General features: G+C 39.8%; 1 protein-coding gene and 1 long non-coding RNA gene across 4 annotated transcripts in view; one reads left to right on the forward strand and one right to left on the reverse strand.

The window, feature by feature from the left end:
- The window catches only part of ADGRL1 (adhesion G protein-coupled receptor L1), a 207,798-nt gene that overhangs the window by 143,863 nt on the left and 50,019 nt on the right, over nucleotides 1-13,916 (forward strand). For all 3 annotated transcript variants that reach the window (XM_075206898.1, XM_075206900.1, XM_075206899.1), the window contains exon 4: nucleotides 3,424-3,533. In XM_075206898.1, coding sequence (XP_075062999.1) covers nucleotides 3,424-3,533 — 110 coding nt within the window. The remainder of the gene's footprint in view (nucleotides 1-3,423; nucleotides 3,534-13,916) is intronic.
- The window catches only part of LOC142151357 (uncharacterized), an 82,333-nt gene that overhangs the window by 23,483 nt on the left and 44,934 nt on the right, over nucleotides 1-13,916 (reverse strand). The gene's annotated exons all lie outside the window — the stretch shown is intronic.

The raw sequence follows: 13,916 nt of genomic DNA on the forward strand, positions 1-13,916 counted from the left end.
ATTCTTTCTCATTAACTTGAACTTTTCCTGATTTCTTCCAATGAACAGCTTGCATGAAACTCATTAGGTATTATTTGATATGTCACAAAAAAAAGAGACGACAGTTTTGTCTCTTGCTAGCACCGTGCTCTCTGGTTGTCAATGGCTCCTATATACACTATAACATAGTATTTCCTTTATATGTAAAACATATAACAATGATAACGATAAACCGTATACAATTAATAAACATGTACATCCCCATATCCACCAAAATAATAAAGAAAGAATCGAACTGCATTACAACACAATCCAGCAAGTAGCAAAAATGTATAAGTAATCCAAGTAAAGTAGAAAATAAATAATCCACGGATTAAGAAAAAAAAATCTAATAGAAAATAATCCAAGTTTGGCGCTGCATGAGCTTTATTGAGAAGAAAGCCTATTATAGAGGACTTACGTTTCTGAGTGGTTGAAATGGCTATAAAAGTGTAGCTCTCCTACATCACTGCAGTTCAGTAAGCATGCTGTGTGCTATACACTCATTGCAGCAGGTTTATATGTGTGATAATATGGCACTGGGATTATACAAATTGAGGGCCAAAAATGTACAAAATGCAGCAATCAATGAGCTTACCGCAGCCAACATTACTGTGTATATATTGTTCTTGCGTTGTTTACTGGAGTGTAAAGCACTGTACTTTAGTAACAGGACACTCTAGATATAGAATTGATTCTGGTGACTAATGTAAACAGTGATTTATTTCTTTGTTTCGATTTGTTTGGCAAATCCAAAACTGAAAATACGGAATTGCAGATATATCATATATTGCTGAAAAGTAATGCATATTGTTTTTAGCAGTGGCATTTTACCTGACTTTTTCAGGGACCTCATAGGTGGCCCTTGGTCCAACAAGAGGACTTGACATTAGCTTGGAGGAGGACCATCAGATAAACTCATTAGGATCAGAGCAGCAGCATGAAATGTTTATGCCGCCAAATCAGTAGTGTAATTTACGGCTGGCTAGTCAAGGTTGTGAAAACACATCACCAGACAATCAATGACTAATCTGCTACAAATAGTGTGGATGCATGGAGCTCAATGTGTCATCAGCATTACTAGGAGAGGAAAGTTTTCTGGTAGGGAAGACCAAACGTGAGCCCTCAGAGGGCCTCATACTGCCCAAGGAGCTTCTCTAGTTTACACACATTATGTTGTGCTGTTAATGTTATATCATGTTGGTCTATGTACATTTGTATAGAACCGTCTGCTTACAGCTGCTGCTCATGTGTCACCAAATCCAGGTTCCCCCACATCTCTGATTCAGAAGACTCTAAAAATCCAGTAAACCTCATATACATCACCTGTCTCCCATCACTTTCAACGCGCCCGATGGAATGCACGCTCTGTTTGTAACAAACTAACTCCCATCCATCACCTCTTCCTCCCAAGAACCCGTAACCTTCAGGCAATAACAGAAACATGGCTCACTCAATCAGATGCTGCTACACCTGCAGCCCTTCCTCATGATAGCCTCCACGTCACCCACACATCCTGGCCTGGAGGCAGACAAGGAGGTGGGGGTTAGACTCCCCCTTTCCCCACGTTGCACATTCACAGTTCTACCAACTGCTCCATCCCTCATTCCCATCTTTTTTAAGTACATACTATCCAGAATTTCAACCTCATCTCTCTGCATGCTGCTGTGATCTATCACCCCTCAGTTCACTTCCACATATTCTATGAAGATTCCCAAGTGATGACCCACATTCTCCTTCTAAAATACACTCTCTAACTTCCTCTCTCAGCCCAGGAGACCAACTCTTCTACTCATGCGAGGAAACTTGTTTTCTCCAGACGTACTCAGTTCCTAATTACTTTAATACTCCTTTCCCTCTCTTAGACCATCACTGGTGAGATCCCCTCCACCACCTTAGCTTATATTGCAATGTATACAATGGTCATACCATGTATCTGTAGCACTGGTACTCAGAGGGGCCTGTAAATATCTGCCTCCTATTCTCAGCTCTGCACCTTGGGCTCTTTACACTCTAACTCAACAGAGCCTCTTCCTACCTGCACAAATCTCAATTCTATTCTCAATTCTATTTCTAACTGCAATTTCTACATTCTCCTGTCCTGATCTGGCAGAAGCATCTTAATCACACCACAATGACAGCCCCGGATCCAGTGACTCTAACTACTCTTTAAAAGCATCGACCATGATCTTAGTATTTGCACATTAAAGAACTGTGTTGCCCTCAAAAACTCTCCCGCCAACCAGAACATCACTTCCTCTAATATATCTGTTATCTACCACTTCTACCATAATGCTCTGGCCACTACCAAACATAATATACTTCCAATCTCTATTCTCCACTCAGGCTTCTATCTCCAAACACCACTTTAATACATTTAAGTCTCTTCTTAACCCTCCTACACCAAACCTTCCAACCACCGTCACTACCTAAGATCCAGCTTCCAACTTCAAGTACAAGATTGAGAGGTTTTGTACCCGCGTCCTCAAGCGACAATCTGCTCAGTTCCTTTCCTGCATCCTATGACATCTTCATTTGATTGTGACTAAGGTTAAAGGACATTTTTGGGCTGCGCCCACTGTGTGGACTTCGCTGAAGCCTTTACCCTAGCCTCCAAACCTTCAAGCGCTCCCTGAACATTCAACTCTTCAGACAAGCTCATTAAATTCTTGCAGTGCCCCCTTCCCTACAATTTTGTACCTGATTACAACCACACTGCACAGTTCACCCAAGCTTACATTTAATCTACTTCTATATTCCAAAAAAACCTACTGACCCCCAAACCAACATTGCTGTGTGACTGGATCATCAACCCTATCAAACAGTTTTTCCCATTGCAAGCTAGCTGGAAATGTGGCACTTAACCTCATGTTATCTAACGCCGACGATTGTAAGGTTTTCAGAGTCGTCTTACCTTTTACCTGTTTGCTAACAACCAGCATTGTTTTATTACTGGGGGTTTTTTTCCGAAGTGTAAAGCTCTATGTAGTATGCTGGCGCTATATGATAACAATATTTATTATCTGTTTATTGTAGATTTGTTGCTGCAACTTTTAGAATGACTTGACATCAGGTAATTACCATGGGGTAAATTTATCATGTGGGTTTAAAAAAGTGGAGATGTTGCCTATAGCACATATATATATATATATATATATACTATAGGCAACATCTCCACTTTTTCAAACCCGCAGTATAGTAAATATACCCCTAAGTCAGTAGATACAAGTGAAATTGTTCCTTGTTAGAATAATGCTAAGGATGACAGATCCGCTTCTTTGGAACAAATGGACTTTTGGGGAATCCCTGCAGAGGAGGGGAAACTGGATCTGATGCAGTGTGTCATTGTACAATGTTGTGTCTTCGGTATTGCTTAATATCTATTGTTTGTATCTTATCCTACAGATGTAACAATCGCACACAGTGTGTTGTTATTGCTGATTCCGAAGCCTTTCCTGACCCCTGTCCAGGGACCTACAAATACCTGGAAGTTCAATATGACTGCGTACCATATAGTGAGTATATACAATGACACACATCAGAAGCATGTATACCTGCCAAGACCGGTAATATGAGTGCACACCATGTAGGGACAATAACAGACAATACACACAAGCACACAATAGAATTATTTACCTTACTAAACACCAGAACACTACAAAATCATTAATATGCAGGTACCACAGTTGTGCAAATCACCATGGAAAGGGGCCATGGTATATGTGCGTTTGCAGATACTGCATTTTGACCCCTAACACAGCAGAAATAATACAGCAAGTCCCAACAAGCACCATTAGATGGGAAATCTGTTCATTATATTTAGTGTACGCTAATTCTGAATGATATAATCTTATAATGAAATAAAGTATGTGTCGCATTGTAGCATACAATACAAATCCTGGTGAACACACAACAAAACAGTATAACGAAACAAATACAAAGCGCAGTGTGATTCATAGCACAGCCTCCTGGCAGTATGAAATTCAGCAGACATAAGATGCGTCCAAGGTGCTGAACACAGTGATAGACACTAATTCATACATCCTCATACACAGAGACCTGACTGTACTCATATTACATCAGGAGAAGTAACTGGCTCCTTCCCCAGTGTAACTTCTAGGGCCCTAACACGTTACTTTATTCAGTTATTACCCCTATTATCTAAATCCATTCTCCACTATCGCTCATCCTTTCTGCCATTACACCTCTCTACCGCTACTATGTTACTCATTACCACTGCTGCTACTGGAATATTATTATTTTTTTACCTCTGTTACACTATTCTTACTCTTATTCTTTTGCTATTCATATATTGTATTTCACTGTCTGCCTCTGTTACATCACTGCCGTATTTCCCTTTCCCACAGTTACACTATTCTTCAGTGTTACGGTTTTTAGTCCATTCTTTTTATATTATTCCTTGTTACCAAACATGGGACTATTACAGTATTATCTCTTATCACTAGCACTATCGTTATTCTTGTTTGCCTCACTAGAGGGCTTATCTGTTAAACAGAGAAAAAGCCCTATCTCCGAATTTGAATTCCCGCCCTTACACTCTTTTATAGTCTCTCTTACATTATTCTTAAATTTGTCTCTCTCTTACATTATTCTTTACTATAGTAACTATTTTGTACCATTATTAGATTATATTGTTCATCACATTTTCACTATGTTTTTCTGCTTCCATAAACTATTGACCTTTAGCAGTGTTGCACCTTTTTCTTTATTACTATATTGCTACCATGATTGACCATTGTTATCCTATTAATTACTTTCCCATTGACACTATTACGCTAGCTTTATTACATCATTCCTGTCCACTACTCTGTCACTGTTACATAACATTGTTTTCTCCATCACCACTTCATATTTTCCTCTATTAATGTTTCCTGTCCCCCTTTTCTGAAGTACTCCAAACCATGATTGCACCTATTATAGTTGGACATTGCTGTGTATTTTTGCAGTAGAAACAGAGTATTAGACATCTACAGGCATACACATGTTCTACTTCAAGGTATTTCAGCTCTAGAACACCTATCAGGTCATGTTTTTTGGATTTCCCCTCTGTAGGAACAGGGGCCATAATTACTTATTAATACATCATTAACCCTCCACAGAAGATCTCATGCCCAACCAGTACTTATGCATATACTGGACTGATATTTAACTTCCACCTCCTGGAGATACCTTTAGAAGATTAATAAATTATTATTCAATTGAGTGCTAGAAAACTGGGGCATGTTAGTGTTCTACTTGCTTTATACTGCAAATTATGTCTTGGCTAGATCATTTAAATGGGTTTCCCCATTCTGGACAACTCCTGCTGTTTAGTCAGCCAAACCCCCAATAGGAACCACACCATTATGTGTACTCAGCTCCTGCTGGATAATACAGCAGGGAGAGCTCTGTCAGATGGAGGAGGCTTAACCGGGCCTAGCTTTTCAAGCAGCTAGGACAGGGTTTGCATTGTACGCAACAGCTGATTGGATTGGCCACACATATTAACCAATCAGATGCTGCATACAATTTGCACAGACAAAGGCAGGAGTATGAGTGTTACACCCAGCTGCACTTACAGCCCTCTCTTCTGCAAACAGTCAGCTAGACAGGTAGCAGAGTGACTCTTGAGGGGCAGTTCCAATTAAGAACCACTTATGGGGGTGTTGCCTAAATAGCAATGGATGGCTAAAAGTAGAAAACCCCTTTATAAAATAATAAAGATTGTGCAACCTGGAGATCTAGCATTGCAATTTCCACTACACCTATTGCATTACATATTCCACTACACATATTGCATTACATATTCCACTACATGTATTGCATTACATATTCCACTACACATATTGCACTACAAATTTCACTACACAAAACCTAGTCATCTCTCAGTTGACATCTATAATTTAACATGAGCTGCAGAGATGAATGCTGTTCAACAGTAATATAGAATTATTAATCAGCACAATTTTTTACAGAAAACCTTTGTATTGGATATTATGTGAAATTTAACTCCCACCATTTGTTTTCTAGATCCCTTGTTTGTGACAAGGCTACCCCCATCTATGTAACATGTGTCCATCAAAAGTTATTATTAAAGGGATTTGTCCGTCCACCTTGCGTAATGCCTAATAGTAGTGTCACACAACAGTCAGACAGTAGGAGATTTCCAAGTGGGGATGTTCCAATTGAGGGAAGGCGGAAAGTGTTTGACTAGCTGCCACTCTGGTCCAATCAAGTGCCACCTTGTCCATTTTTGGAACACCCCTCTACCACTTTTAAATTACCTACTGTCACGCTGTCAAATACAGTAATCAGTCATTGCATAAGGAGGGAGGCAAAGCATTTTTGTGATAATTTGACCATTGAGTTAAAGTGTTTAGTTTTAGCACCTACACATAGAGGTATACATAGACATGAGGATTGTGCAGAGTAATGCGTATCCATGAAGTGTATGAACATTTGTAGGGATATAAAGTAACCATTTAAATATAACCTTTGAATGCACTATGCTAACACATACAATAATCTTGATGGTATGTGTGAACACATAAGGCTTGATTTAGAGTTAGAATCAAACAACAAGAAAAAAAGGAGCACATTGTCTCCTGAACAAACCATGTTGCAATACAAGGGGTGCAAATACATGTATTGTTTTTGCACGCAGGGAAAAAAGCACTGGCTGTTTTTGCATGTAGTACAAAAATACTGGACATTTTTTTTTTTTGCATTGCAATTTAGAGTTGAGCTGGGACACACAAAATATGTCTGCGCATTTCAAATTTACCCCAAGCCCCCCCCCCCCATCCAGCGCATTGCAAAATGGTTTTGCCAAGGTGCAAATTTGCTCTTTTCTTTGCTTTTCTCCTAACGCTACATGAGGTCCACATTGTCACTTCCTGACTGGTGATAATGTTATATCCAGCCAGGATTAACAATGCATTTACTCTACAGCACACTGGCGTCCCGTTACTTGTCAGTGCACATCTAAGAATGTATAATAAACCTATACATTGCTATGCACATAACACACAGATACACAAAGTGAATATTTGCATGCATTTTAATTGCTACTTAATGCCTTTTAGACATGTTAGCTGTAGCGATCTTGTTTAGTGGGCACACACGTATTATTCTGCACCTATAGTGCTGTGTGCATCCCTCGGTATGCAGACTGACAGGTCTCTGCAGGCCTCTCTTTTTGGCACAGAGCTGTTTGCTCCTCTTTATGCTTAGCGCTGTGGGGAGGCACGATGCATTATGGATTAAAGATGTTTAACCCTTTGCTTTCCTTTCCAGGCTCGGCTCATTAATATAACGCTTCTATCCCCAGGACGTTCTACCAGGGCTGTCACGCTCTGTCTCTTTCTTCCTCTGCCTGTCTCTCACTTTTAGTGAGTTTCATTCTGTTGCTCCTTCTCTCGCCTGCCTTAAACTGGCTGTCTGTATTTCTTTGTGTGTCTCTTTTATATGTCATTGTCTCATCTCTCAACCTGAATGACATTTCTCCGTTTTGTTTCTGAATCAGATTTTTCTCTCTCTCTCTCTCTCTCTCTCTCTTCATCTCTCTCTTCATCTCTCTCTTCATCTCTCTCTCTCTCTCTCTCTCTCCTTGTCTTCATCTCTCAATATATTCCTCTGCCCTGGAGTTATCAGATGGTGGCAAGGTTTAGCACTCCATTAATTCCTATTTCCAAGGGTGTGAGATAAGGAATGCTAAACCTTAGCACCTTTTGCTAAACCTTGGCCTATTTTAAATTCTCTGCCTGTTTCTAACTTTGCTTGTCTGTAAATATCAATAATAACTTTTGCATTGCAGATTCCTTGAGTGTGTCTCCCTCTGAATCTTCCCCAGTCATACGCCCCTTCCCCCTGGTTCTACACCCCTTTACCTCTGACCTCCTCTTCTCCATCCATCTATTCTCACTTTCTCGTTTACAGAGCCTGACGATTCATGGACTCGTTCTCTTACTATAAAATGTTAGAAACCCCCTCCCTACCCATCGTACTTTTGTAATGGCCCTAATTGCTGACATTTTGTCATGTTATATTTCTTTCTCTCATTTCCCTGTTCCCCTATTAAACGGCCTTTAAATCTGTCATTGCCTTCATATTTCTAACACCCCCCCTGCACACCTCCTTTTTTCCCTCATTCCTCACAGTTCTAGACATTATTCCATCACTTTCGACTGTTCCATGCTGCCCCCCCCCCATTCTCTTGTACCACTGGTTTTAGTAAAGACATTGGTTTGTAGATTTCTCCCCATGTTCTTTCTAATATTTATTGTTTTTCTGAAGCTAACTTGTCTTCTCAAACCCCTGCTCATTCCGCCCTTTACCTGCCGTCTCTTACCTCCCACCTCCCTTATTATGTCTTTGCAGGGCCTTCCAGTGGAATCCACCCTACGCCCCTTACCTTCACCCTTTCTATCATTGATCTCCCCTTTTCCTTCATACTCTATGTCCTCTCCCTTCCATGTTCTTCCCCATGCCAACCTCCTCTTCCTCCTTTACCCTAACCCAACCCTTCTCCAGCCACCTTTCTCTCTTTACAGGACCCTCTACTGGGAACCCAAGATCCCCTCCCTTCCCTACATCACACAATGGGTATATAGATCTGGGATTGTCTTGTGTGGTGGGGGTATCTGGGGTGGAGGGAGGGCTAGAGCTCATAATACCTTAAGTGGTGGGGAGGGAAGGTTTGGTAATGACACTCATGAATATCTTTCTCTCCTTTTTCCTATCCTCTTTTTCATTTGATATTTTTCTCTCTCTTTTTTTCTGATGCGTGAATAGAAGTGGAGCAAAAAGGTAATTTTCATTGGTCCCTTCCTGTTACCCTCACGGTGACTCGTTAATTCCGCCCATAATTAATGTCGGAATCCTAATTTTTCCTTTTCTCTCCACCCCCCTCCTCTGTTCCCCCTCGCTGACCCTATTACCCTCTAATCCCTTTCGCTTTTAAGGATTACAAGAGCTGGAGTTTATATGAACCAGTGTAAAATCCTGAAAGTCCCCACAACATGAAGAGAGGGAGAGGATTTAGCATGGTCACGGGTTAGGGTTGTATGGCAGGTTTACAGATATGTTAAATGGAAGGTCGGATGCTAATTGGGAGGCTGTATACATTAGTACAGCATTCTATAGCATTAGATGGGATTATATTGGAGACATTTACAGAAATAAAAGATAATATTATATAACTATATTCAGCTAAGCAATTTATCCAGGGAGAATAATGAGGAGCTTCAGTTTCTCTAAGTTGAAAGGACAGCCATTTGAAGATGTCTGACAGAGAGAAGGAGGTCATTGGTCCACTCTTTGGGAAGGTATAATAAGATCTCTGGCAGAGAAAGGGTTAGTGAAGTGATGATCTCCTTTGTATTAGCAGGATCATGGCAGATAAAGGTTTAGTGGTGCAATACTCTGCAACCTCCAGCCGCCCTTCATTCCTCACTCCCCTCCTCTTATCCCCGTCATGTTTCCATAGCAACCCTAGAAACCAGGCCTACCTCAATTATTCCCCTCAGCTTTCCCCTATTCTCTCACTTTCTTCCCTCCGCTCAGCCTCTCTCTCCCACTCTCTATGTCACTCTCCTTCTTCTTAATTTAATTATATATAATTTATTTTCTTTAATTTTTTTTTTGTTCTGCCTTCCTCACCCCTTTTGATAAGGAAGGGAACTCCTTCTCCCTCACAGCGCTTATATTTCTGTCAGGGAAGGGTAGCTCAGCAGCAACACCTTATGTAAAATGTACACACTGTCTGTATGTGTATGTCCAGAGACGCACAATCATGCATAAAAAATATACACATATGGAGAAAAGTGCAGACATATGTGTTTATGCACATGTAGATGTAATGTATTTGAGTTAATGGATTCCATGCGCACATTAACATGTCTACATATGTATGTAATATTTGGACGTAGTACATTTTCAGATGGTCTGGCTGCTCCCTGTGGATTTGGGGAAAAGCTCAGAGATCAGGTGATGGGGGGAAGGTTTGTGGTGTTCGCTGATAACATACAACACCCCGTGGTGATGATTAACCTCTCATGTGTCTGCTCTGTGCTACACTCTGATTACTAACGCCATTAATCTGGTCTCTCCTTCCGCCTGTGCACAGACCTGGCTATTCATACAGTAAAACGGACGGCTGCAGCTCTCTCTGTGGGTGTAACATTTAAGATATAAAATATCTCTTATTGCTGTATATAACTTTTCCACATAACTCCTAACATTGATTCTGTCCTCATTGTTTTTCTTAGTATAACCTTTATATCACCTATTGTTCCATCTAATCCTTTCTGCTGATCTTTTTAAAGTACGAAAACTCCTCATCTATTTGCACATCCTCCATCATCTTTTCCTTTTATACGATATAATAATTCCTTATACCTCCTCCTATTACTCCATATACTGTAACTTCTTCTATAACTCCATTTATTACTCCATATACTGTTACCTCTCCTATAACTCCACTTATTACTCTATATACTGTTACCTCACCTATAACTCCACTTATTACTCTATATACTGTTACCTCTCCTATAACTCCACTTATTACTCTATATACTGTTACCTCACCTATAACTCCACTTATTACTCTATATACTGTTACCTCTCCTATAACTCCACTTATTACTCTATATACTGCAACCTCTCCCTATAACTCCACTTATTACTCTATATACTGTTACCTCTCCTATAACTCCACTTATTACTCCATATTACTTCCTATAACTCTTCTTATGACTCCATATACTATAACTTCTCATTATAACTTCTCCTATTACTCCATATACTGTAACCTCTCCCTATAACTCCTCCTTTTACTCCATAAACTGTAACCTCTCCCTATTACTCCTCCTATTACTCCATAAGCTGTAACCTCTCCCTAATAATAATTTCTCTTATTACTCCATATACAGTAACCTCTTCTATAACTCCACTTATTACTCTATATACTGTTGCCTTTCCTATAACTCTACTTATTGCTCCATATTACTCCCTATAACTCTTCTTATGACTCCATATACTGTAACCTCTCCCTATAACTCCTCCTATTACTCCATATACTGTAACCTCTCCCTATAACTCCTATTACTCCATATACTGTAACCTCTCCCTATAACTCCTCCTATTACTCCATATACTGTAACCTCTCCCTATAACTCCTCCTATTACTCCATATACTGTAGCCTCTCCCTATAACTCCTATTACTCCATATACTATAACCTCTCCCTTTAACTCCTCCTATTACTCCATATACTGTAACCTCTCCCTATAACTCCTCCTATTACTCCATATACTGTAACCTCTCCTATAACTCCTCCTATTACTCCATATACTATAACCTCTCCCTATAACTCCTCCTATTACTCCATATATTGTAACCTTTCCCTATTACTCCTCCTATTACTCCATATACTGTACCTTCTTCTATAATTCCTCTTATTACTCCATATACAGTAACCTCTTCTATAACTCCACTTATTACTCTATATACTGTTACCTTTCCTTTAACTCCACTTATTGCTCCCTATAACTCTTCTTATGACTCCATATACTATAACTTCTTATTGTAACTCCTCCTATTACTCCATATACTGTAACCTATCCCTATAAAACTTATTATTATGCCATATTCTGTCTCCTCCCCATATGATCTTCCTATAACCCATGCTGTTATGCCATATACTTTAACCTATCCTTGTGACGTTTCCTATTTTTCCATATACCTTTTCCCTATATAACCTCATATTACTCCATATAACCTCTCCCTACAACACCTCCTTTTACTCCATATAACTCATTCTATTACACAATATAACCTCTCCTTATAACTCCTCCTATTTCTCCAAGTAGACTACCCTTCGAAATCTTCATGTTACTCCACAAAACATTAACTCCTTATATTTTCAATATTACCTCTGCCGATCTACATACTACTCCTTATGCCGTCTTCCTATATATTCTATATAACTTGTCACTATAACTCCTCCTATTTCTCCATATAACCTTTCCCTGTAACTGTTCCTATTACTCAATATACCCTCTTCCTATAACTGTTCATATTACTCAATTTAATTCCTCCTTTTTCACTATGTAACATTTTTTCTATGATTCCATCCTAGCTGTTTCATATAGCCTTGCAAAGCATGCTCCATGTTAAAATCCTTTAAGTTAAGCTCACTGTTCAATATGTTTCTTCCTATATCTCCCATATAGCTCCACATCAACATCTACCTACCCATATAGGTGCCTTCTATTTCCCCTCTGTTTGTGCCACTCTTTGGGGGGAGAGACAAACTCCACCAGTCTCCACCCAACATCTCATGACCTGGTGACAAAGTTGTCTTTACATTGTAGGCTTTTGTCACTTCTAACAGCTTCCTTTGTGAGCAGGCGGATCACCACACCACCGTACAACACGCACTATCTCTCTGACTTCACTCTTCTCCCTACAGGTGTCTGAGATTAACTCCCTTTCTTTCTGTGTTGCTGTGTAAGCTGTCTAACTGAACTAAAACCTGTTACAAGAACACCCCTATAGAAATATTTTACAGCCCGGCCATTCCCATTACTATAAAGGAACTCCAGTTACAAGGACACCCCTTGAAAAGAACACAATTAATAAAATCTGTGCCTTTCTTGGGGCACATCAAATTCTAGATGCTTGTGCAGAAAAGCTCATTGGTTTCCTCCTGGTGTGGTCAAACTAAGGATTGTGGATACAATTCCTTGGTGTACATCTGGTGTAGTCATCCCAATTTGAGGATAGGCAGAAAAGCACTTGGTTGTATTCCAGGTGTGGTCAAACCGAGAATAGACAGAAAAACACTCCGCTTTATTCCTGTTGTGGTCAAAACTGAGGATAGGCAGAAAAGGACCCTGTTTTATTCCAGGTGTGGACAAACTGAGGATAGTCAACAAAGTCCTTTGTTTTTCTCCTGGTGTAAATAGATTGAAGATAGACTTGGTTTCCTCCTGGTGAGGTCAAACCAAGGATAGGCAGCAAACTTTCTTGATATTCTCCTGTTGTGTTCAATGTGAGTTTAGTCAACATTTAGTTCTACGTAGTTCTACAAAACAACGTTTTGTAGAACTACGATTAGCAGAATCTGCAAAAACCAGAGTGCATACAGTTGTCGTATTTACCCTCTGACCATGATTGAGCTCAGATGACCCTAGTCTTTAAATATTTTGTTAGGTTTGTTTTATCAAGTATATCATAACAAAGAGGTGTGTGTAGTTTCGGTATGTTTGCTTGTACATTTTAGGTAATAAAATCCATTTGGTTGGATTTATTAATTTGAAACGGAATCAAAGCTTTTTGCCAAAAAATAAGCCGGGAAAGTTGAGTATTCGCAAAATTAACAAAATGTACTGTGAAACATACATTTATATGGGGTGTTCTTATAACGAGGAACTTGTTTATGGGAAGGGACATATTGGGGCTGTAAGTTCTCTTTTATGAAAGGGGCATGTTCTTATAACATGGGTTCACTTATAGCAGTTTTGTTGCTGCAATTACTGGAACTTAAACCTATAAAACTAGACCCACAGTGCCCAAAGGAGGTCTATTAGAAATAGCTATACACTTACTACTGGTGGAAGATGGTTACCAAGATCTCAGGTTAGTAAGTTAGAAGAGAGTGCAAGAGTGGTCGTGTGGTATAGTTACAGAGAATTGTAGTAGAGTCTTATGGGTCTGTTTATCAAGGGACGATAAGCCCTAAACCCTGCAAAAACAGGAGTTGTAGCAGGATTTATGGCTTATCCTTATTTACCAAAGCCCCCATCCCCCCCACCCCGTTTGGGGAACGTAGCCTATTTGCTAAGGACAGCGAAATTAGATGGGATGGCATTAGCTGGTGCTGCCCTCAGGAAATGT

The sequence above is a fragment of the Mixophyes fleayi genome, chromosome 4, assembly GCF_038048845.1.
Source record: "Mixophyes fleayi isolate aMixFle1 chromosome 4, aMixFle1.hap1, whole genome shotgun sequence".
Lineage (NCBI taxonomy): Eukaryota > Metazoa > Chordata > Amphibia > Anura > Limnodynastidae > Mixophyes > Mixophyes fleayi.